This window comes from Dermacentor silvarum, chromosome 9 (assembly GCF_013339745.2).
Source record: "Dermacentor silvarum isolate Dsil-2018 chromosome 9, BIME_Dsil_1.4, whole genome shotgun sequence".
In the NCBI taxonomy this organism is placed as follows: domain Eukaryota; kingdom Metazoa; phylum Arthropoda; class Arachnida; order Ixodida; family Ixodidae; genus Dermacentor; species Dermacentor silvarum.
In genome coordinates this window covers 118,445,709-118,469,762 of record NC_051162.1, presented here as the reverse complement: position 1 = coordinate 118,469,762, position 24,054 = coordinate 118,445,709, and the positions used below count along the sequence as shown (strand labels likewise).

Sequence of the window (24,054 nt, the reverse complement as noted above, 5' to 3'; positions counted from 1 at the left end):
TGTTCGGTGCAGTGCCATTGCACGTAACGCGCGCCTACCTTTATGGTGTTCTGGGTGCGTATTCCGAGGTATATGGGAGCCACGCTAATGTTTTCTCTGATGTTTGGTGCGATTGACAAGGGCTCGCATGGGGCAAACTCTGGTGCTGGGTATCGTAATTGTCTAAGTACGCGCCTTCCAGTATATTTGATTTCAACGACGTACACGAAAGTGAACGAGCAAGCCAGGCGAGCTCGCGATCGCTGGGAGACGGTATAGGCCTAGCTCGCTGGCCCTCGGATCCGGGGCCGACAAGCCTTGCGCGCCCATATTCGTCAGCACAATCAACGTCTGAACAATTTGTGTTGCTCTTACGCGAAGATACGATTAGTTTTGCCGATTCCGTTGATTGCGAGGAGAAGACACGCCAGCACCAGGCGAGCCGCCTCGATCGCAAAGCCGATTGCTGCGGCGTCTGCGCTGACCGCTTCCAAGTCGAAATCTCGCCAACGATTTACGTCAAATTTCTTATGGAGGTTCCCTGTAAACAAAGTAATTTGATCGCTTTGAAAACAAATTTTTCTACATTTGGGTCTGGGTGGGAATCGAACCCGGGCCCTCCGGGGTGCGAGACAAGCCAAGGCATTGGACAAGCACGCTTCACCGTCGCCACGGCGGCTCCACGGTTCTGATTGACGTGTGCCCAGTGCGTGCGTCATTGCACTCGTCACGTGACGTCAGTGAATTAAGGTTGGCAGAAATTTTAGCAAGGTGGATTAAGGTAGAGTTGTGAAGGGCACGTGACAAAGTATGACGTCACGTATCACGGACGTAACCAATTCATTATAGAAGTCATCGTGCTTTCGCACTCAAATTACGTAGGAATACTTAAGTCATCATCATCAGCCTATATTTTATGTCCACTGCAGGACGAAGGCCTCTCCCTGCGATCTCCAATTACCCCTGTCTTGTGCTAGCGTATTCCAACTTGCGCCGATACTTAAGTACTGCGTCATAAATAACTTAAGAATTGTCCGACGGCAGAATTAGAACCCAGGACCTCTAGCATAGAAGCCAGAAATTGAAACCATTACGCGACGCAAGCATCGACAAGCGGAACCACTGCAATTAGCAGCGAGTATGCGTGCTTGCAGTCTTATTACCTTCGGCATTTAAAAAAAGCATACATTTCTTTGAAATTTAAGTAAACGAAGCCACAATAACGCCTGCAGCCCTAAGCAAGAACAGCGGCAAATCCATGCACGACTCATTACAGAGTTTCCTGCAATTATTAGCATTATTAATAATTATAATTATTTTGAATAATTAGGACATTTATTAATAACAATTCATATATGCTTATTATTACTTCTATTATTATTAAGCAATTCTTGTATGAAACTCTGTGGCACTACCCATCATTCCAAAGTTGGCTTAACGATCGCAGCGCTGTAGCTCCCTCTGGTGGTTGTAGGAAACTCTGGTTACAACCGACGCTGGTGCCACTGGATCTGCCTGTACGTACGTTTAGTGACGGCGAGTAGTTTATTTTCGCTGTGAAGCGTAAATACAATGAGTTGTAGGCGGTATAGTATAAAGGTTGTCATGCGTACACATCAGTCGAAATGATTGCAACTTTCTGGTAGGTTTATTTTAGCCATTAATTCGACATTTTTGTTTCTCGCGTCGCTCCTAACCGGCTCTACGTTGGCGGTCAGCTAAGAGGCGGCCACGTCAACGAATTTACTTTGGCATCGCTTCTCGGCCTTTTGGCTAAGATCAACAATAGTATCTGTTCTTATCAGCTTAATATCTGATACGGCCCCATGGTGGGTCTTTTGATATTAACCATATTTTTGTAACGCGGCGCCTGGGCGGGGCTTGCCCCTCCGGTGCCACGGGTCGGCCCGGCATTGCACTGCTGCCGGGAACGGCCCACAGTTGTGAAATCCAAAATTAGAATTGAACTCTGTGTACCAAGGATGAGAGATGTACACAGTCGCGCTGCTTGATTACGATGCTGATGACATCACGACGCTGCGCTTCGCAGTGGAAACGTTTCGTTTGGCCAAGGCGACGTGTCCCGATGAGGGCCCTGTTACTCCAAAGCACTGCCATTGCGTTGCGAAGCGCGAGATCGCGATGACCGCATTTGTGTGGGTGTGGTATCCGAAAATTCGTGTACAGTGTCCAAGGGTACACGTTACAAAAAAATACAGGTTGTCAATATTAATCCGTAGTCCGCTACTGTACAGTGAGCCGCATTGACAGATTATGGTTTCTTCATAATTTTGCAAAACCCCAGAATTTTTAAATGTCCCGCAGTCCGTCAGCAGTCGCGCAATAATGGTTTTTCCTTTGTCGCAACTCTTACAGCAAATAATTACCTGAGTGTGCTGAGCAGTTCATTCAATTCTTTTTACAAAAGTAAGGAACATGACTACCAATATTTAATTACTAATTAAGTGTGAAAATTCACTGCATAATCCACAATGCATCGTGCTAGAAATGTCACTTTGAATAATGTCTTGTGGTTTCTGCGACAGAAACGCCAAAATTAAATTTTGAATTACCATGTTTCACTGGATGTTCAACATGCAGCATTCTGTCAGCAGTCGCGAAAAAATACTTTTGGGTGAGTTGGTATGTTGATGCTGCTCCTGGATTTTCATGTCATCTCGCAGTATTCAAAACACACTTCAGGGTTTCGTTTTGTCGTCTGTGACCGCACAATAGTGGCCAGTCTATAGATGAAGACAGTGCAAATTTTCTTGAAAACGGACAAGATTGAACTGCTTCCATAAAATTCTGCATTCATTTGACTTCATTTGAGAGATGAATGCTTTACACACTCAACTCTTAGATAATTTTGAAAAGGATTGAAGCCGTCGTGCAATATAATGTACTGCTGGTCTTAGGAGGTTAATCCGAAGTATTGTGTGCATTTTCCTTAGTGTGAAACACCGCCTTTGCGGTGATACATTCGGGCCATGAATGACATGCAGCATCTTTTCGTGCCATAATGTACATGGCATTCCTGAGTGGAAAGTGGCAGGCGCTCAACAGCAAATAAATGTGCGCAACATTTCGGTCTTTTGGGGGCTTCTCTTTGTTCCCCAGCAATAATTGTGACATTCACATATTACATGTATTTAACGCTGCCTTCCCAGTACTTCTAGGTCACGAACGGCATGCACACATCAGCGTCACATAGCGTTCCCGACAGGAAAGTAGTGAGTGTAGGATGTTTGAAAAAAAACGAAATGGACACAGCATAGACAATGATTATTGCTCAAAGACAAACCCCAAGGGGTGTAAATTTTTTAGAGTGTACATACAATTGTTATTGATGTGTCCTAAAGGGTGCCAAATTTTTAGAGTTGGCAAGCACTGCTGACTGAACCCAGCAAGGGAATGCTCCATGGCTTCTATGTTTTCATTAGTTTGCACCTGCATATATATACTGAATGGTCTGTGGCACATCGTCTGTACATCATCACCTACCGCTCATTCCATAAGTAGGTCTCTTATCATAAATTGCCGGTGTGTCTTCCTTTCCTGATGTGCACTTATAGTCAGATTGCAAACTAAATCGGAGTAATAAATGACTGTCACTTTACTGCCTTACCTTAGTTTTTCTTTCTAATTCTTTCGTTGGCCTTTCTAATTCTTTCGTTTCGCTTTCGTTGGCCTCTGACTAACCTCAATCGCTTTCCCCTCGGTCTCATATATCAGGCACTAACGGGGTGCGACGCCTGTGGGAGTGTTCCAGTACTCGCCGTAAATGGCTAAGCGGACAGAGGCCACCTCAAGTCTGGTTCCAATGCTGATGAAGATCATGAAAGAAGATAGCTTCGCGAAGACCGCAAGAGAAGTAAAAAAACGATGAAGGTATAGATGCAGGTATAGATGAAAGACGATGAAGGTATTTGCAGGCATAGAAGCTTTGCTGTCCGACAAATATTCTTTTTGCGTTCTTTATGTCATAAGAACACCAAGGTTAAGACTGACCTATCTGCAATTACCGAAATGTAACCCACAAATTTAGCTTTTAAAGGGCACCTCACCCTGCAGGTTTCGTCATTGCAAACAGGCAAACACAGTGTCACGTAGCGACTATCACATCTCCCAACGTGTTCTGCGAAAACAAGCGAGAAATTCGAAGCATGCACGCCCTTATTCTAGCTGAAGAGCCTCTCTTCTCGCCAGGACAGATGACGTCACACGCGTGGTATCTCCGGCACACAGATCAGATTCAGTGACCACTTAAGGACTCGCATGAAACGCAGAGCACGCGACGGGTTGCATCGCGCAGCAAGAAAGAAAAGTTTGTGACCCAATAATGATGTGGGAACTCGACTACGATACGAGACAAGGCAGGGAATGGATCAATTGCAAGTGGTTGCTTGAGGCGATGGGGGAGAGAGCCTCTGCTGCAGGAAAGATGGTCATGGCCCCCTCTCACCATGGTCTAGCAACATTTCATTTTGTTTCTCTCTCATTGCAACTACACCTTTTTAAAAAAGTATTGCTGTAGAGCGCTCCCCAAACGGCGCTTTGCAACTTCTACAGCGTATAACCAAAATATCCTACGAGAAGAGAATATATTTAAATAACGGCACTATGCCTATCTGGGGAATCGAGTAAGGGGATGGGAGCTAAGTACGGCCACCCTGGTATGACTCACTGTGGAAGCATCACTTTGACGTTGGCCCGTGGTCACACCCAGTCCTCAAACCATGTCACCTCTTCAGTCTGATACATATCCTGGAATGTCGAGTCATTCGCATTCCCAGACGAGGTGGCGAATATTCGGAGTTACCTCCTCTGAGCATGCATAGTACTATTTTACTTGCGGAGGTAATTGCAGGCAGTCGGGGCCATTGCGTTGCCATCGCTACTGCCATAAGGCGATGATGTCTTGTCATGGTGTACCCTCTTATTGTCTTGGTTACAAGGACTTGTGCTCTTTGGGATAGCCGTCTGGGAACAGGGTAATCTGTATCAGGGATCACAGCCAGCAAGTTTCTTTCTGCGGCGCTTTACTCAATTGGACTCCCGCCTACCATATTTTCTGCCACCGTCGCTGCACCATGCTGCACCACTGTGCAACTTGGGCGTGCAAAGAAGATCACTTACCAAGATGTCGCACAAGGGCAATGGTTATGCTTGCTTCGCGTACATGCAAAGCGATAGTCATGGAGACGAAATGAAAAGGTTCTGCATGGCACGATTTTGAATACAGATCGTGGCACACTTTTAAACTGCCAAAAAAAAAGCTCGCCTTCATGCATACACGAAACACATACGGCCGGTCACGCCGAGCAAGTTTCACAGGTCATTTTGTAGACCAACCTATTAGCAGATTTTAGACAGGAATCTCACTCAAGAGAAACAATGCAAAGAAATGATAAACATTCTGAGTGGTTTGTAAAGATCCTTTATTACATTGAATTCTAAAACAGTGTACAAATTTCTGACATCATTATTGCATAGTCAACAACAGTATATTTGATTTTTTTTCTCCACTTTTGGACAGAATTCACAAACTACCAGCCAGTGTTTGCTCTTGCCGTAACTAAAGCCAGTGTTTGCTCTTGCCGTAACTAAAGCCCCTCCATCCACGCGCCACCGCTGCTTTTGCTAAGTAGCGCCAACCTTTGATTGCGCCGCTGTTCCCTGATTCGTCGCTCAAACCAATTCCGCTTCCGCAATTTCTGCTTCCGGGGTTTCCGGTTCCGGTTCTTCCGCTTCTGAGATTTCCGGTTCCGGAATTTTAGCTTGTTGTTCGCTTCCACCTCTGCACAGCAGTGACGTCGCTTCCGCTTAAAACCAGAAGCTGGGCTATGGAAGTTCCGCTTGATGCCGGAAACTGAGGGGGTGAGCGAGGGAGAGGCGCGGAGAAGGAGGGTAGGTTGGCGGTACTTAACCTGGTCAGCGAAAACGTGTATGGAGGGGCTTTAGCCATAACTTGAGACTTTAAAGTGCCAATGAAGTAAGCAGAAAAACTACCCATATTAACAACCCTCCAAGCATTCTCCACACTCAAAACGAGCGAGTATACCACAATAATGAAAAGTGTTAACCAAAAGGTCTACGTATTCTTGAATGTCATGATAAAGCTCGTGGGAACATTTGGCACAAAAAAATGAGAAAATTAATTGTTCAAAAGTGTTCTGATAACATTATATTACACTATCAAAACAAAGTTGTAAAAGTGGAAAACTGAATGTACAATGCACCAGATGCTTGTATGCAGGGCATGCTTACTGTATATTCAAAGGAGGGTGCCCACAAGTTTAACCTTTGTATAACAGAGAAATGTTCAAAAGATACAAAGCATGGACGTAACAGGTAACCTTGTTCAAGTGTAAGTATCAAGTTGATACAGTCATGCACTGTAAACTGAACAGCCAGATTTTAGGCAACCTGAAAAGCATTCCTAATCTGTTATAGCACCATCAGATAGATGAGCTGTTGAATTTATCCGGAGCGGTAGTTGTAATTATGAACTTACATGAAGCCACAGAAGACATCAACCATGACAGCAGACTAAAATGCAAGATTACCATAGCACTGGAACATCAAACTTATTCACAATTATGTACGAAACTCTATCTCTATGCAGCATGCATAACCATGTTACTCAATGTTTCACAAATACAACAGTATTATAATTTAGGCAAACAGTTAAACAGATGTGTACATAGCAATTATGACAGATTAGCACAAGCATGCAAATAGTAGCCCTGAAAAAATAACATCAAAAGCATTCTTGAAGTCCGACTGCAGCTTTGATAACTGCTTGCCAAGCACAAAGATGTAATGCCATGAATCACTAACAGCCACGAAGATGCTAAAAAAAAAATGTCGCAGTTTCGCCCGCAAGGCAAAGCATCAATTGCGATAGCAAATTGGTAGAGAGCTATTAGGAGTAGGGATAGTAGTTTTATCGGCTGCATAAACTTGGACACATTCACTTTCTAACTGAATTGACAAGCGTGGTGTCAACGTGCACAAGCAAACATGAATAGATCACACTGAATGACCGCAGACAACGACTGTCAAAACGCTGGCAGCAAGCGCAGCCGCTGCAACAGGCGAAGACTCGTGCGGTCTATCGCTTCAATGGAAACTAAGCGGCGAATGCACAGCGCATACAAAGGTCTGAGCCGTGTGGAGATAAGAGACGGTGCGGGCGACCGCCACCACAGCCAGTGGAAGCGTATTTGTTGGCCGAGTAGAAGCTGCTCCCCCCCCTCCCTCCCCACGCTACCTTCCCGCTTTTTTTGCTTTCGCCTGGGAGATTGCGTTGTCAGTTCCCCTTGTGCTCGGTTGCAAGATAGGCATTTGGTGCCGTAGCACAGCGTCGCCCTGCCTCCCTCCCCCCCATACCCCCACGGCCTTTTGCACGATGGTTGTGTTTGCTTTCCGCCGTGCCTTGGCTCTCCGTGATAGCGCGCGTCCCCCGCGCGCTTTCACTCATGCATACGGCACGCGGCGACTATATTATCGCCCTTGGAATCTATACGGAACCTCACGCCGACAGCCGAAATCCGGTTGAAGTGTCCATATAATTGCTATCGCAATAAAAAGAAAGAAACACGAAGAGGGCATTTATGGGGTTATGGCCACAAACAGTCCTTTGGACTATGATGACGTGCATCATGACTCAAAAGCAGTCGACAACATTCCATCTACATAACTACATTTGAACAACACTAAACAGGTTGAAGACAAAATAAAAAAGCACATGAGTTGCACTTCTGAACACTCATTTATTAATTGTTGGGAGACGGCATAGTCTGCCTCCATTTTTTGGCATCTTTGGCCTTCTTGTCAGTGTATTAGGAAAAGTAGAACTAGTCATGTTTTTATAGATTAACATCCTGCAGTATCTTACACTTTGCATTCATGATAACCTCATAAATTGAGGCCCCTTTTAGACCTTGTTTTCTCACAGCTTCAACTGTGGCCATAGTCTCTGATCATCATAACATGTTCCAGTTCACGCAAATTCCGTTCCATTCAGCTAGCAGAACTCACGATTAAACTGAAAATGATCATGCTCTAGCTCATCTGTAGACCTAGATTATATTGACACCAAGAAGCTGAACTCTACACTAACACAACATTTGAATGACATCAGCAGTAGCTAACCAATGTACTTCCTTTAAAAAGGAGCCCATTGGGCAGAAACTAATTTCTCAGCTGTACCTTAGTACAGCTTGCTGTAAACATAAGTGCGGCAATCTAGACACACAAGTCAACCACTGAAAGAAGTTGCCACAAACAAGTACAATTCAGTGCCCGTCGACGGATACGCAGCTTCAAACTACAATACTAGTGTAGTTTAAAATGTGTACATGTCAATAACAATACCGCTCTTTTAAGAGTGCAACATCGTGCTAATGAACACGACCTACAAAAGGGACATGGACGATCATCTTTACATGTCAATATGGCTGACTCAAGCACAAGGGCAATACTTTTTTCTCACACCTATCTATCACAGATCACATGTACACTTGTCCACAAGTTCAGGAACAGCTAAGCTCACATGTTTGATGTTCAATGTAAATGTGCTACTTGGACTGTTAACCGTATACCCAGAACATGAATTGTTCCAATGCAGGGACACATTAGACTGCGCCTACCCTCAGTGGATGTGACTTTACATTTAAGGTTTAGGCATGACTGAACATCAACACAAACACATTATGCCACGAAATATTTCACCATTATAAGCAAGTAAAAATACTGCTTTTTCGAAGTATTCTGCTGCAAACTTATTGCAAACTGATTGCATTTTCTCCTTATGATGTGCATGTAAAAAGCAGCAAAATGTACCAACTGATAACTTAGTTTTAAAGATTAAAGTACACCATTTTGTATTCCAACCAATGAGGCATCCATTACTCCAATGGCTACAGCACCTCGTCTGAAGTGCATTAAACTGCAGAAATGTGCAATACCAGTATCTTTTGCGGAGTTTCCAATTTTGCACTTTGATAGCATGCAAAAAAGCAAACATCTTAATTCTTTTTAATGGCGGAACTCATTCAGTACTGACTGAATACAAAGAAAACTAGCAAGAAATACACATCTTCCTCAAGTGGAAAATCCATGTTACTAAACATCAGTGGCACCCAACCACAAAAAGCAACATGACAAAAAAAATTGTGAGAAAAAAAATGCGAAAATGTGGAAGAGACCTAGTCCTGTTCTTTCCTAGTCCTGTCCGCAATAAGCTGTACCAACAAGCTGAAGTTCAGACCCTTCTGCAGTAATAAAGCAAAACTTCAACTGAACTTTAATTGGTAATTCACCTATATGGAATTTGTTCTGGCTGCCTGGGTGCATAGACTAATAAATATATCTACGATGAGCTTCACTCCTCGTCCACAATTCCATGTATGTATAAGGCAAAACTGGATTAACTATCTCGGCTCATCAATTCACTAATCAGGTCAGGTTTCCAAACAATTATAAAGGCATGCATTTTTTGATGCCTATTACAGATCCTTTGCAGAAAAAGAAATAAAAAAGGAATGATTAAATGAAATCTGTAGAAATTCATAAATTGATATGGCAGGTTCATCAATGGAAAATGGCTACACAGAGATGGTAGGTAAAGAAGGAAGATTCCAACTTTTCCCCTGATCAGAAGACTGGGAATGCTCAGTACCTCTGTAAAATGGAGAGACACTAAAGTGTGCCATAATTACCTAACATTACCTGTCTCTGCAGGAGTACTAAACCAACTATTGTATTAAATTTAGTACTTTCATAGCTGCCCATCCTGAGTATTTAGATAATCGGGCAGTGCCAACATTAAATGTTTCTTAAATAGTCCAATGACTTCTTTACATAACTTCTTGGAATGTCAGAAGCTAGCAGAGTTTACCTACAAATATTGTGTGGAAAGTTTGAACTATCTGATGGGCAGCCTATTAGCCTAGCAGTGTTCTCCCCTTCACCATTGCAAACTACTAACTTTGTATAACAACATTAGTAAAAAAATGTGTTTTTATGGCTGTGCTTACTAGTACAGATAGCACCATATAGTTCACTGTGTTTTCTGTAAAAGTTTGTCTTCTCAAAAATCGTCGATAAATGGGCATGAAAGATTTTTCGCATCGTAAAGCCTGTGACAATCATTATTGCATATTCAGGAGAGTGCGACAGGTGAAATTTTCTACAACAATTAGTGATCAGGTATCATTTAAGATGTGAATGCGGCTTCATGAAACATTTGCCAAATGTGCCATCGAGCTCTGCACATCAACATATCACTGATACACCTGGATTATAGCAGCAACGCTGTACCGATACTGATGTAATGGCTAGCTAAGATATACAGCTGCCGTCATGCTGCATAAAAAGCTAAGCTTGTGCTGGCTCAAGCACTTCACATGAACATGAAACAGGATATGTTAAGAATGCATTAATGCACAACAACATGCATCCTTCAACTTGTGCAACACTACAACATTCAGACAGCTTGTGACTGATCATGAAAGCCCATGAACAAGAAATCCTTATAAATTATAAAACTCAGAATTTTATGCTCCCAAATATTAGCACCGTGAAATTAACTACGTTTCAGACAAGAGCTTCATCACAAGCAGGTCATAAGCAATTTGAACACGAGCAATAGCTAGCAATCAAGTTCTTACGCTACAACATAATCAGACAGCTGAATACCACTTCGCGCATCACTTTCTGTCACTAAAGAGCTCACAAATAGCTAAGAGCGATTACACAAGACACAAAGCAGCTCACAGAGTCACATGAACACAACATCAAGGGCAAGCCAAGAGCATGATGGCCAAATAGCATAAAATATGCAGCCATGTTCACAAATGACACAATAAATAGCATTGCACAAGGAATTAGTACAGAGTGATCATAAGAGATAACTGAGAACTTGATCTTAACCTCAAAAGAGTTCACACATTCCAAGATGTGTCTCAGAGTTTTCTCAGTTATCAGGAGCCTGTCCCACCAATTAGCTGCTAGCTAATTACATTTAGCCAGTAGTGATGCTAGCACCAGTATTATACAATAATAAAAGCCAAAGTTTGGCACATTACAGTTCACAAAAAGCTCAGCTGTTATAATGTAAAATCTGCAGCTCCATACACATTTGCAGCTAAGAATACCATTTCAACAGAACCTGACAATTACCCAAATACAATGTCATATTACATTAAGCATAAGGGCATAACAGGGCAGAATGAAGTTCAGCTAGTGCAGAAAAAACCACAATGGAACAAAAGTTGTGCTTGAAAAAATGTTGCAGCAACACACAAGTTAACAGTAACGTGAATACGGAGCATATCCATGCTGAGTTTGCTTGTTTGCTTAACAACACTTCAACATTGATAACACCTCGATATTAACAGTAAAACATAACTTACGTTCACATCATAGGCAAGAATACTACAACAGCATTTTTCACCGCAGAAAAATAAAGAATCCACATTACCCCACTACAGCAACAGTCTTTGCAGGGTTTTATGTGGACGAGTATTCAGGATTGTACATGACTGCAAGCAAAGCTGCCGCTACAGTCTAACAGAAAGCAATGTTCATTATCCTGCTTGCAAGCTAATCATAAATTACAAGGTCGTGACAACCGCACAGAAATACTCGGAGAAAGCTCCATTTTTATGGCATGACAAGATACTGCCACAAATGATATGACACTGTCACAAGCACTCCTATGGCATGACGAGATACCACACAGACTTCGACCCCATGACATGACGGCAACATCTGGTGATTGAAAAGATAACTGTCTCATCACCACTGTTGCCATGACTAAAGCCTCTAGATAGACCCAGTAGCTTTGCTAAGTAGTGCCATTCTTTGATCTGTGCCCCCCCATTCATTGCTCAAGCCGCTTCAATTCTATATATACAATTCATTGCTCAAGCCACTTCCATGCGATACATGAGCCTGTCCCTCCTCAGCCTTTTATATTTCCAACATCATAAATAACATAGCGGTACTCCCATGTTGCACCAGAATTTGACAGCAATAGTGATGACAAAGTGGCAATGAGCACGGCATGTTGGTAATATTTAGTCAACAGAAAATGCTATGAAGTGAGTTATGGCATGACAGGTCATCATATCGTTCATTCATCCTTCACCAGATGTTACTCATCTCCCTTTCACACCATCACTCCACACTGTTCTTTAGGTAGTGTTATCTGCCAGCCTGCACTGAACACCTATCGGGGCTTTCTCCTCACAAGCATTTTGCTCCACGATGATTATGACTTCACTATAGCTGCAAATAACTGCACTCAATCAAGCAGTGAGCCCTCATACAACGTCAAGAAAGACTGCACACATAATTTGCTATAAACTTAAGCTGATAGCAAAGTTTCCAAAGCAGCCTTTTGCAACACTGATTCTGAACTAAAATTGGAGGCAGCTACAGCAATCTCAATGCAAAAATTGCAACAAGCATTCTTTCATCCTGCTTGCAGTTAACAGCAGGTTTGTCTCCAGAAGAAACCTTTGGCAAGTTGGCGATCGAGTGAGGAACTAAAATTTGCCATCACTGATGATATGCTCCCTTGCTTTAAATGGCAAGGCAGTGCAGATGTGGATAATGAAAGTGACATCTTTCAAGGCACTCACTGGTTAACTACTGTGACCTTTTGTCTCGATGGCTAGAAAAATGTGCACCTCTATGTTTGAGTTTGTCAGCTCTTGGTAAGGCATCAACAGCGTGACAAAGTTATTCGACTAGATAGTTCACAGTAATCTTAAAGAGGCGCCCCAAAAGCCAGAGAAAGGAGATCTAACAAACCCCTGTAAATGTTCTGTTAATCCTGGGATTTATATTATGCAGGCGTATGCAAGGTAATAAAGATGATACAATGGCATACTCAATACAATCAAGGCCAACAAAAATATAGTCAACGACACCGTCCAAAATAAAAACACACCTTATAAATAAGTGCTGAATAATGATAAGATTAAAAAAAAGGACCTCCACGTTTGCAATTTTACAACTTCATATGTTCTGCAACATTTACAGCTGCTTCAACAGCTAAATTAAATTTACCAACGTTAGCAACTATTACTTGGAACTTGCAAAGTAAAACTGCTTATTAGGTGCAAATTACTCAAAATGCCAGCTCGATGGCTATTTCAAACAACTGCATCTATCAAAAACAACTTGATCACCATACATGTACAGGATAGGAGCGCACATAACATCAAGTAATATAAAGACAAATGACCACTTTCTGCAAGTTTGTCCCTCCAAACACTTAAAAATGTGCACGAACATGACCTCACAGAGCTCACACATCATGCCAAGAGTAATCAATACACCGACCACCTCAGGCAAAAGGGACGGAGCGCTGAGTAAATCACCTCAATGACATGTCACCAACGCAAATCATGAAGACAAGTTACAGGTACAAAAAAGGTGAAACGAGCACAGCGAGACACTTTTTGCACGAACTGCAGACATGATAAATTTACCATTCAAGATGTGCTCGCTTGTGTGCCACCTAAATTGGCAATGTAGCGATGACAGAGCTCTTTAGAAAGGCTGGAGGCATTCAATGACCTCAATTTGCCAAGGTGGCCCAACCATCTCGCATGCATTCAGCACTCATCGTGCGTAAAAGCTGCCAAAAGGGCCAGAGCTCACGAACAATGGCTGCCAAGATGACACGTTGTGCTGCAATGCCAGGTAATGAGTAAATGGCAATCATGCATGCCCGATAGGTAACGACATGCCCGTCATCGTCTGCAGCAATCTGGCATTACCACAGGCCCTAGTTGTCACAGACTGGTCAGCCAAATGACAGCTTGCTGGCCAAGTGTGCTGCCAAGCCTCTGCAAAATTGCATTTGCGTGTGCTCGTAGACAATTACCGAAAGCTTTGCTTGTTGACCACTAGGCTCCCCGACGAGCGACTCACTTCACAATCAAGGTCAATTTGGTGCAGGGCGTTGCCCCAGGTAGCATGATCCGTGTCCTTTTCCTTGTAGAACTTGACTTGCAAGTTAACCATGAGCTCGCCAACATCGAGAATCTAGAAGTGACAAGAAATTGCAAGTCATCAGAGAGTACAAGTGCCCGAGAAAGGGCAGTGGGGAAGAGCTGTTGAAAAAGATTTAAGTCCACTGCTGAAAATAATTTTCATAACAGGAAGTTCATAACGAAGGTTTCTATGTGCTGCGTTGTCATGCTATTGGCCTCTAGCCAGACGAATGACTGTCAGTTTCTGGCCACTGGACAAGAAGATGATAGGTTACAGATTAATTAGCTAATGGTTAAACTTTCAGGCCCAGAGTACGAGAAACAAGAGTCATTTATGAAAAAGATTTGATCACACAAAGGGCAGGCTCATAATGCCAGAGAACACACAAACAAGTGACAAAGCATGGCGTGCAAAATAAAATCGTGGTACATAAATTATTCTCAGTTTAAAAGGAAATGAAATGTGCTGCCATTGACATATAGTACCCACATATTGGAATTTTTCATTCACTGACTACTATTGGAAGAAAGAGTTCTTAAAGTGGTGCAGAGGAGTTCAATTACTATTTGGGTGTTTTACATGTTGCGTGTCAGAAAAAACAGCACCGCCCCGGTGGCTCAGTGGTTATTCTATTCTGCGCCTGAGCTTAAGGTCAAGGGTTCAAATTCAGGTTATAGTGGCCACATTTCGATAAGGACGATAGCAAAAACACTCGTATACCTAAGATTTAGGTGCACGTTAAACAACCCCAGGTGGCTAAAACTAATTCAAAGACCTCCACTATGCCATTTCTGATACACCTAGCGCTACATTTCGACATTCAACCTCATGAATCAATCAACCATAGGAACAACAGCCAACAGTTCATCAAAAAGAAAAGCTTGCAAGGCAAAATCCCTCCTATACATTACCCGCACCCAAGAGACGTCAGGGCAATGTGGTCGGCAGCAGAGTAAAAGATACACAGCTGCAGAGGACTTTTATACCACAGCTGCAGGCTGTCAAGCGAGACCCATTTGGAAAGCAGCTGCTGTGCCGTAGCTGCAACCTATTTCGTGCACCTCGGCTTAGTCGCGTCGTCTTGTCGAGACCCCAGTGGACTGCACCGAATGTTCTTTCACATTTCATCTTTATAAAACACAGTTGTGTTTATGAACTCCTTGTCGGCTTAGCTTCCACACAATTTATCCCTCCCCACCTGATTAAAATTCAACGTCAACTTCTTTGAAATGCAACATACCACCCACTGTTCCATTCCTATTATCTAGTACTGACTTTTGTACAGTTAGCGTCACCTTTGGTAAAGGCCATTACGTTTGAAGACACTTATTCATATTCTTCGCACGATCAAATGGCAGTCGGCACCTGCAGTGCCGACTGTAGTGTAGTAAGTATCAAGCAATTATGGTCATGAAATTGCAAAATTAAATAATTTATGTACAAAGAAAGCTACCACCCGTGACTACAAGATTGATTTTATTAAGCTTGCTAATCAACAAATATTTATCAGCTATGTGCACAGTTCAATTAGATTTTATAAGGGTGTAGCAACTGTCTTTACGTCTACTCTGATCTTCAAATGTTGGTTTTTGAATGGGCTTATCTAGAATGCCAAAGAAAGTATATTACTTTTCAGATAATTTATCTCAATTACATAAATAAAGAACCTAAATTAAGAAGAATTACATACTTGATAGGCCCTATTGGCTTCTTTATGAACACACAATTCAAATCAATATATACAAACCAATTGAAACTGATGCACATTACAGGTCATTATTTATTTATGTATTTATTTATATTACATACTGCAGACCCTAGGCTCCAAGCAGGTGGGCAGTTTCAAAATAAGACATAATACAAAAGTAACAATGGAAACTGCTTCGAGATTAATATAATAACAAGCATAATAAAATGCAAAACAACAACAACGAAACCTGTTTCTAGATTAGCGTAACAACAGTGCTACAATAACTTCTATATTTCTACAACATTATTGGTAAAAGTATCTCATGTAACACACTATATAAGCATCTATTGATAAAAATATACTGCAAGTCCTTATGTCAAATTTGAGCTTTAATCACAGCTTGATTACTAGTTACATGCTTTCTTTTGGTGTGAACCACACTATGTGTCATATATGAAATTTAATGCAGAGTAAACTTTTTTTTTTTGTGAATGCTACAGGGTTAGGATTAATGCTATGAAGACCTGTAGAATATAGTACATAGGCGTACTTCTAGCACATGTCTATAAATAGGCTGGTTAACACATTCTGAAATGTGAAGAAACTTTGTGCTGTTTCCTGCACTGCTTTCTTTTATTCAAATTCTGTGTTTCCACTTTGCCTTCCTGGATTTGTTCTGTTGCAAGGCATGCAAAGTCATGTTCTTACATGGCAAAGAATGCAAAGGCATGTTCTTACAAGGCACGCAAAGTCGCAATACACACCTGTAATGCAAGCGGGATTTTATCCCGCTTTCCATTCTTTGTGACACCCACACCAAGGCTCGACCACGTGATGCAGTAGGTCGAAGAGCTGTGGTCCCGCGATTTCTCCTTGGGAGAGTATCGCGATCCCATGAGTGAGATGCTCCTGAGAAACACAATACAAAGTTATATGTATGTACACAGATGCCCTCAAAGTACAAATGTGGCACAAGTTCTTATCAAAAAGTTTCAAAGCCACTTCACATGTGAGTGTGCAATGCCCAAGAAAATGTGCAATGAAGCCAAATACAAGCTTGCAGCCCATTTGCTATTCAGACAGCTGAACACAACATTTAACAATGCATTTGACACGTAATGGTACGCTGCTACGCTCCCAAGTCAGATTAGCACCATTTACAGCCTATCTCAGGCATCTGTGCTCTCTGGAAAAGTCCTGAATTATTGGCAGCCTGAAGCTCCAGGAACGACTTATATCAACATGTACAGTCAACCGCAAAAGTTTACGGGATGCGGCTTCCCCTGCAAATGTGAATTACTGCACTGTTAAGGCATGGCACTTCTCATTTAATCAATCACTGTGTAATTGGCGAAGGCTACTACATGCTGGAACATTTAATTTGAGTCTGTGTGAGCACGCTTCACGAGAATTCAGCTTCTTGGCAGATCCTGCATCCCGTAAACCTTTGCGGTTGACGGTACATACAGTGTAAAATTTATTCATATACGCTGCACCAGCCTCAAGCACAAGCTGTAGTTGTAATTACTGTAGAGTTTTAGAGCTTGTGTGTAAATTGGGTTAGGGGGGACTTGGCCAGCATTAACAACACTGCTAGTGACATCTTGTGATACTTGGTGCAACCACAACACACCGTCAGAATGGCTTTTGTGTTACATGGGTGTTCTCGTCAATGAAAAATAAAAACTAACTGCATGTTGATGATTAAGTCGCTGCCAATGGTTTTCATTAGCAGCTAAGTACAATACAGTTGGTCACTGCAGTAATAGCTTTGTGGCGCCACCAAAGCAGCTGCTCACATGTCTCTCCCACAATCCCGGCATTCAGAGAAGTGCAATACATATATGTGAACAAGCCAATGCGCTCTATTGACAATGTATTAACATTGGTAGAGGAGTTACATACGCATATGCACACAGAGATGCTTTCCCTTGAGCAAAACACAAGCCCCAAATCCTCAGGTTCAACTTTTTCTGGTCATACGAAGGACCATAAGTTGATGAATGGTTGGTACAACCACCATGTTGCATCTTTAGCCATTCTTCTGGTGACCACTTCTCTGAATTAAATGTGTGAGTTAACATATATCATCCTCCATTATACTCGCAGTCCACTTTCTGTGGCAATGAAGGGAAAGCTACGGGAGCAAAGCGTGCACAAGTCAGAGCGCTCCTGAAAAAAATTCCCACGTTTTTATTGATGTTAGTTTACGCAGAGGAAGAGAAAACATAGACACCTCATCTGCAAGAGCTAAACAAGACAAAACACACCACTGGGTGTTGATTTTGACTGATTTTGAAACTGTTTCCTTCTGCATTTGGCCAAATGCGAAACCACCGCACATGGAAGCTGCGTCGACTCAGCATCTTTCCTGAGAAACCAAAAGCGCTGTCAAACACTGCCGGACTACTTGGCGTGGTAACACATGCACAGACACTCCGGCCCCATAGCTTTGTCTATGGACATAGAGATAAAGAATTCTGAACATGACATGCACACCTAATTCACCCCAACACAATATCCACGGCGACTGTTTGAATAGATGCTATAAACACAACAGCTATGAGACACTTAAGAAACATGGAAGCATGTTGCAACTTGCAGATACATGCAAAATTAAAGCATGAATATTTCACTCACTCTAACGTTTGTGCTGGTCTAAAGCACAATGTCAACGTATAGGATGTTTCAACGTTCAGTTTAATTGTGCTCTCAGTTCCAAACCGGGCTCCATCCACCTGAAAAAAGAAAACGGATGATGATGGCACTAAACAAACTGGCTCGTTCGTATGTAACGCTAACGAAAAAGTACATTCTCTGGTGACAATTGCTTAGCTTAATTGTCTAACTAGATTGCTGCCGTAGTCTCAGTAATGAAAAGTTAAGAATCCACCAGAAGCCAGGAAACAAACATGCTCTTAGCTGCTATACGAATAACTGGAGTACAGTAACTTTATTAACTGTGGTGCAGCTTTTTTTTTTTTTTTTTTTTTTTTTACCTGTGATGACACTTTGATCACATGACTGACAGGCCAAAATTCTACTGATCGGTGCAAATTAGGAAAGTGCGCAGGATCTAGATCTCCACGACCTTCGCGTTTTCGAAAAATACCTACCCCGCCTCAACTGGGCGTCTACGGAAATGACTCAGTGAAGAAAAAGAAGACAAGCGTAACGTGCGAAACCGCACGAACAACGCTGCGCGCAGCCGCACACGCACGCGCGTTTGGTGTCCGGTTAACTTAGCGCTAAAGTGAACATACGAACCACAAAATATTGGATTTCAACAACACACTATCATTTATAAGCGCCTAAGGAGTCGGCGACTGCGCGATCTATCTCAATGCATTCCCGAGACACGGATTGTTCCTTTTCGCAGCTGCCGCGACACTTGTTATTTTTTTTTTTTTTTTTTTCTACGATGCCAGCTTCTGCCAAACGAACCACTCGCACCTGACGCAACTGGCGCGCGGAGGATCAACAGTACATCGCCGCAACGCAATCGATAAAGCAAGCTTTGAAAACAGAGGCGCGATCGCGCGCGCGCGCCCGATAGCTGTATCCAAGCCGACTCGGGGGGTGCCGCCTCTTCGACGGGCAATCGGGCAAGCGAATTATGCAAAAAAATCACCTATTCAAGAGAGTATAGATGTGTTTTTCACCGTTTAGACGATCACTGAACCGCCTGATATCTCCACCTCCAAACGTGCTAGAGCCAATGTGCGCGCCGCAGTGCGCTTTCGGTTTGCGACCGTGCACAGCGCCTTCGCCCCCAAGTCAGCGGACAGTCACCCCGCAAGTGATCGTGGGTTGCGGTGTTTTACGGCGTGGGGCTCACCTTGTAATGAACGTCCCCGTGGTTGTTTCCTTCGCGCTGCATGGATAAGACAACCTTGAAACTGCGGCTCGGTTCGTCGACCATCGCTGTGAGCGCACGGCGAAACCCGAAAGTGAAATACTGCGGGTTAAAGCACGATGCCGCGCGAGTACAGAACGTGCACGCACCTTCCGTACGTATACCACCTGCTCACTCCTCACAGCTCGATATCTGTCTTGTTGCTCTTACCTCCTTTCACGTTGCGCAACTGCTGGAGTGGCACACTCAAACTTATTTGTAGTGTGCCGCCATCTGGCGGTTTCAGCGTTAACTAAGTTACCATTTCATTGGCGGCAACTGACGAAAGCTTTTGAAAGATACCAAAACAACTCCCTCTTTCTCGAGTTACCACTCTCAGCCACGCGAGAGAGAGACACGCGAATAATCAAGCAATAAACCCTGCCATGCATAAACCACGCAAACGCCGTGTACGGGTCGGGTGATTACTTTTACGTTTTATAGAATTTAAAAAAATCGCCTGTTGCAGGTAACCTAATTTTAGTCCTTGAGCTGGATTATTCAGAGAGGCGGACATTACCAGCACGAGTAATCAAAACACATATTCAACTAATTACCAAGAACGCTAATTAACTCCTTAATTAATTAAATTATAGTACATATTGCAATTTACGAATTGTAAACGGTCAGTTTGCAAGGCGTATCCAATTGGAATGAATTTCCAGAATGACACGCAGTGGTCTGCTGCCTCCACAGTGCTGCAAAGCGACTCGTGAGATGGAGATATTCTGCTCTAAACGCATGGGCCGTTGGTCGCATCGGTGCTACGATCTAGGTCACGGGTGCCCCGTTCGGTCACGATAACTGCCTTCCGATACGAGGGCGGACTTAAAGATTAAAAAAAAAAGTTAAAGGGATACGCAATGAAGACATAAAGATAAACATATTTTGAGCTGTATTCATAAGTTTTCCTTTCTACAATACTCAAAAAAGCCACTCTTACCGGAGAAGAAGCTTGGTAAGCAAAAAAAAAAAAAGAAGAGAAGAAGAAAGAAAGCCGAGATGCAAGATGCAAGAACGAAAGATCGGTGGCGACGACACCGGGAATTTCGCGCACCAGCTTCCGTGACGTCATGGATTTCGATGGCGTCTGCTCGGCGCAATAGCTCATTTTTTACCGGTAAATATGAACTACGTTGTATTCTAGGAGAACCAGAAGCTGAGCTCATCAAGCTTTTTACTGATGTAAAGCGGCCCAAATGTGAAAAAAGAACATTGAAATCCGTGACGTCATACCTACGTACCAGTGCTCGGGCTTCGGCGCGTAATAAAAAAATGAACTTTGGCCTTCGTATTCTCTTCTAATAATTAGCCTGTCATCCCAAAATTAACGAAAATTGAGTTTTCAAAGAATACTTTATCAGACTCGGATACATAGATTTAAAAGTCCACATCAGTGTCCAATTAGACGGACACTATAAAGCTTTCTTTCGGGAGTCTATTTCCATTCATTTGGTGGTAAAGTGTTCGTTATTACTTGGAAAATGGAGGCCATACTTCCGTCGTCTAAATTTGGCGCTGAAACGGCCAGCGCCGTCACGTCAGCGAGAAGTCACACATTCCAAAAGTATTTTCTCGTATTTGGTCCGCTTTTGCGCGGGAAGTGTTCTCTAAACTTGCAACGGAGGATGTTTGTGGCTTCTTTAGAATACAGAGCGGTATTGTTTCTTTATAGATAGCTTGCACTGACGTCAGTGAAAGGAATTTTGGGATATGCGTCCACCATGCATATGAACTGCTCACTCTCCCACAGTCGTTGCAAGCCCCGCAAGACGTGCTGTCACCACGGTCATGTGCACGATATTTGGTTGTTCCAACCGCAGTGACACCCGCGGGAGAAAAAAAAACAGCAACTTCTTTTCATTACCGAAGATCGTGGAGAACCAGTGCGAGCGCACGCAAGCGTTGAGCACGAAGCGCAGCGCAGCCTCTGGCTGGCGCGCATTAAACGTGCCAACTTAGACATCGAGAACCGCAACCTGCGAGTCTGCGGCGCACACTTCATTGCAGGTAAATAATTCCTTCCGACTTTGACAGCGGGACAACGGCGATGTAGAACGAAAGGTTAGTTTTGTAACTTTGTTCATTTTGCGTTCTTAGGGAAGCCAGCTAAACTGTTCGACGAGACGGACCCTGACTGGGCTCCGTCGCTTCTCCTCGGCCACAGCGACATGAACACGGATCCCTCACGACACCAACACCTCGAAAAACAATGCGCCGAAAAGCGGCAAGCGGACGCCGAAAAGCGGGACGCCGAATTGCAGGAAAGGCGTGCCGAGGCCGACGCGGCAGCGACAGGGATCCAGCCGTGTGGCGATCGGCCCCTCTCGCCGCTCCCGACTGGAGAAACCGACCAGTTGAGAGACCTTGAAAGTGAAAAAGAAAAAAGAAACCTCTGCGCTTACCTCTCAAAGTAGGAGCACTTTGTCTTCTCCGAGCCTACTCGCCGACAAACTCTTCACACAACCATTCCCAGGCGCAGTGTGTAGGGATCGACGTTCTCGCACAGTTGAATTTTTCTCTTTATACCGTGCACGCGCAGATCCATTCAACTGTGTGAAGTAGTCCTCGCAAAATGGCCGTGCGGTTGGAAATGCTGGCATGTCCACGGAAAAGACGGATAGAAAGCCTGTCACGACAGAGAGAAAATAACTGCTCGACGGATTCTCGCAACGCGCACGCGTCAGACTAGCGACAAGCGGTTCACAAGCATGGCGGCCGCGGCAGCGAGCCTGCGGATGGGACGTCACGTGCAAGCTGCGCCATCACGTGCACGTGTAAGAACCGATAAACAATCCAGTAGACGCTGTTAAAACCCATGACGTCCCAGCGAAATGGTGGGGGAACGTTATAAAGATATGAACTTCATCAATACTTCTTTTTGGGCGAGTTGGTACATCTTGAGTTGGTACAGCGCCTGTGTGTCCGTGTCTCCTTTCTTGTGGTCGTCTGTTTGCGCTGTCACCCAAACTTTCAAGTTATAAAGATATGTAACCCCCCCCCCCCCCTTCGTCTCTCGTATTATTAATTTATTTGTGCATCTTTTTTCTTGCTTGTCCAGTCCTCCTCTTCCGGTAGGGCTGTATGCACTTGATGTCATCCGCGAGGAGCGCTACCGTCGTCCGCGGTTGCCACCATGTTGGCGGTCGCCGTCCTTAGGCGGCCTAGGCGTGGCCTATAGGCTACAGTGCACTTGTACACTGTAGGCCTAGGTACAGGTACAGTGTACTAGTACACTGTACCTAGGCCTAGGCGCTGGCAGTAGCGAAACAGACGATTCAGCGGAAGGTTGCACTTAAATATTTATAGTCAGTTGGTGTGTCCGGTGACTGTAATGCACATAAGTGCATACGCACGCGGTTTGGATAAACCTGAGCGATTGCGCTACGAAGAAAAAGTGAGCTTGTGCGGTGGCGTCGACCCATTGGAGCTGAAAGAAGTTGAACTTCAGCGCGTTGTCGGGCTGCTGCTTCGCGTGGATTTCACCGACATCAAGGACTATCTTGTGCACGGAACAAGTTTTGTGTCGCGCGAGCAACTAAAATCATACAAATCTGTGGAAGGACATAAATATTGTCACGTAGTAGTGACGGTAAATAAAACAGTCGTAAAACTGTGTACGACGAAACTGGTTGTTTATTGGGCGAACCTGTGCCCACAAAAGCAAGGTACACTCAAAGCACAACGATAGCGGCGAACACAGTCGGCGATCGTCGAAAATCTGATCAGCGGCGAAACGCGTCGGCTTTTATACCTGAGTCATCGAAGGTTCTAGATTAACCCCTGATGCCCGCGTGTCTTCCAGAAAGTTCTAGACAATTCGCGTCAGTCATGCAATCAGATAACAGAAGCGTCGGTGAAAACAGGCAATGGAAAGAAGCATCGATAACGTTCTAGAAACTTCCGATACAGGCGCGTCCTGCGCCGAGCGATAACGTTTAACATTTGTTAGCCGGTGGAAAGCGGCCACCGGTCAAAGATAAACATGTATACGTGTCAATACCCTCCCCTTAAAAAGCATCGTCCCGATGCTACAAAGAAATGTGAAAGCGTAAACAAAACCACGCGTAATAAAGAAAAAAAATAAAGTAACAAAGTACCTAAGTTCGTCAGCGGGCGTAGAATGGCTTAAGACGCACCACATGGATGACTTCGGGTCGTGCGCGGCGCCGCTGTGATTGCGAAATGCCGTCTGGCACGACCTCATAGTCCAGTGCGCCAATACGTCGGATGATCTTATATGGTCCGAAATAGCGACGTAAGAGTTTCTCGCTAAGTCCTCGTCGGCGTATCGGAGTCCAGACCCAAACACGGTCTCCGGGCTGGTACTCGACGTAGCGTCGTCGAAGATTGTAGTGTCGGCTGTCGGTCCTCTGCTGGTTCTTGATGCGCAGGCGGGCGAGCTGTCGACCTTCTTCGGCACGCTGCAAATAGGTGGCAACGTCGAGATTTTCTTCGTCAGCGACGTCCG

At 43.8% G+C, this 24,054-nt stretch overlaps 1 protein-coding gene and 1 non-coding gene across 3 annotated transcripts; one reads left to right on the top strand and one right to left on the bottom strand.

Annotated features, from left to right (window-relative positions):
- The first annotated feature begins 1,732 nt into the window (after nucleotides 1-1,732).
- On the top strand, nucleotides 1,733-1,923 carry LOC119465435 (U2 spliceosomal RNA). The gene has a single exon (XR_005194869.1). It is a non-coding gene; the product is annotated as a U2 spliceosomal RNA (small nuclear RNA).
- Nucleotides 1,924-4,499: 2,576 nt separating this feature from the next.
- Nucleotides 4,500-19,969, bottom strand: LOC119464159 (CB1 cannabinoid receptor-interacting protein 1-like). 2 transcript variants are annotated; one of them, XM_049656232.1, is made up of 5 exons: nucleotides 19,527-19,969; nucleotides 18,329-18,426; nucleotides 16,453-16,597; nucleotides 13,936-14,049; nucleotides 4,500-4,962 (listed from the first exon to the last, which is right to left on the bottom strand). In XM_049656232.1, exons 1-5 carry the CDS (start codon nucleotides 19,608-19,610, stop codon nucleotides 4,828-4,830), a joined length of 576 nt encoding a protein of 191 aa, XP_049512189.1. In that variant the 5' UTR covers nucleotides 19,611-19,969; the 3' UTR covers nucleotides 4,500-4,827. The 2 variants fall into 2 exon arrangements, with proteins under 2 accessions (XP_049512189.1, XP_037580939.1); XM_037725011.2 differs by lacking the exon at nucleotides 4,500-4,962 and having other exon boundaries at nucleotides 7,384-14,049.
- Nucleotides 19,970-24,054: the final 4,085 nt, after the last annotated feature.

Bases quoted from the DNA above. Each gene is read 5' to 3' on its own strand.
- LOC119464159 (XM_049656232.1), bottom strand. From the start codon at position 19,610: ATGGTCGACGAACCGAGCCGCAGTTTCAAGGTTGTCTTATCCATGCAG. The intron at 16,598-18,328 runs GTGAGTGAAATA...TGTGTTTCTCAG, and splicing joins AGACCAGCACAAACGTTAGA to GAGCATCTCACTCATGGGAT. The intron at 4,963-13,935 runs GTGAGTCGCTCG...CCCTGTTCCCAG, and splicing joins AAATTGACCTTGATTGTGAA to ACGGCTATCCCAAAGAGCAC.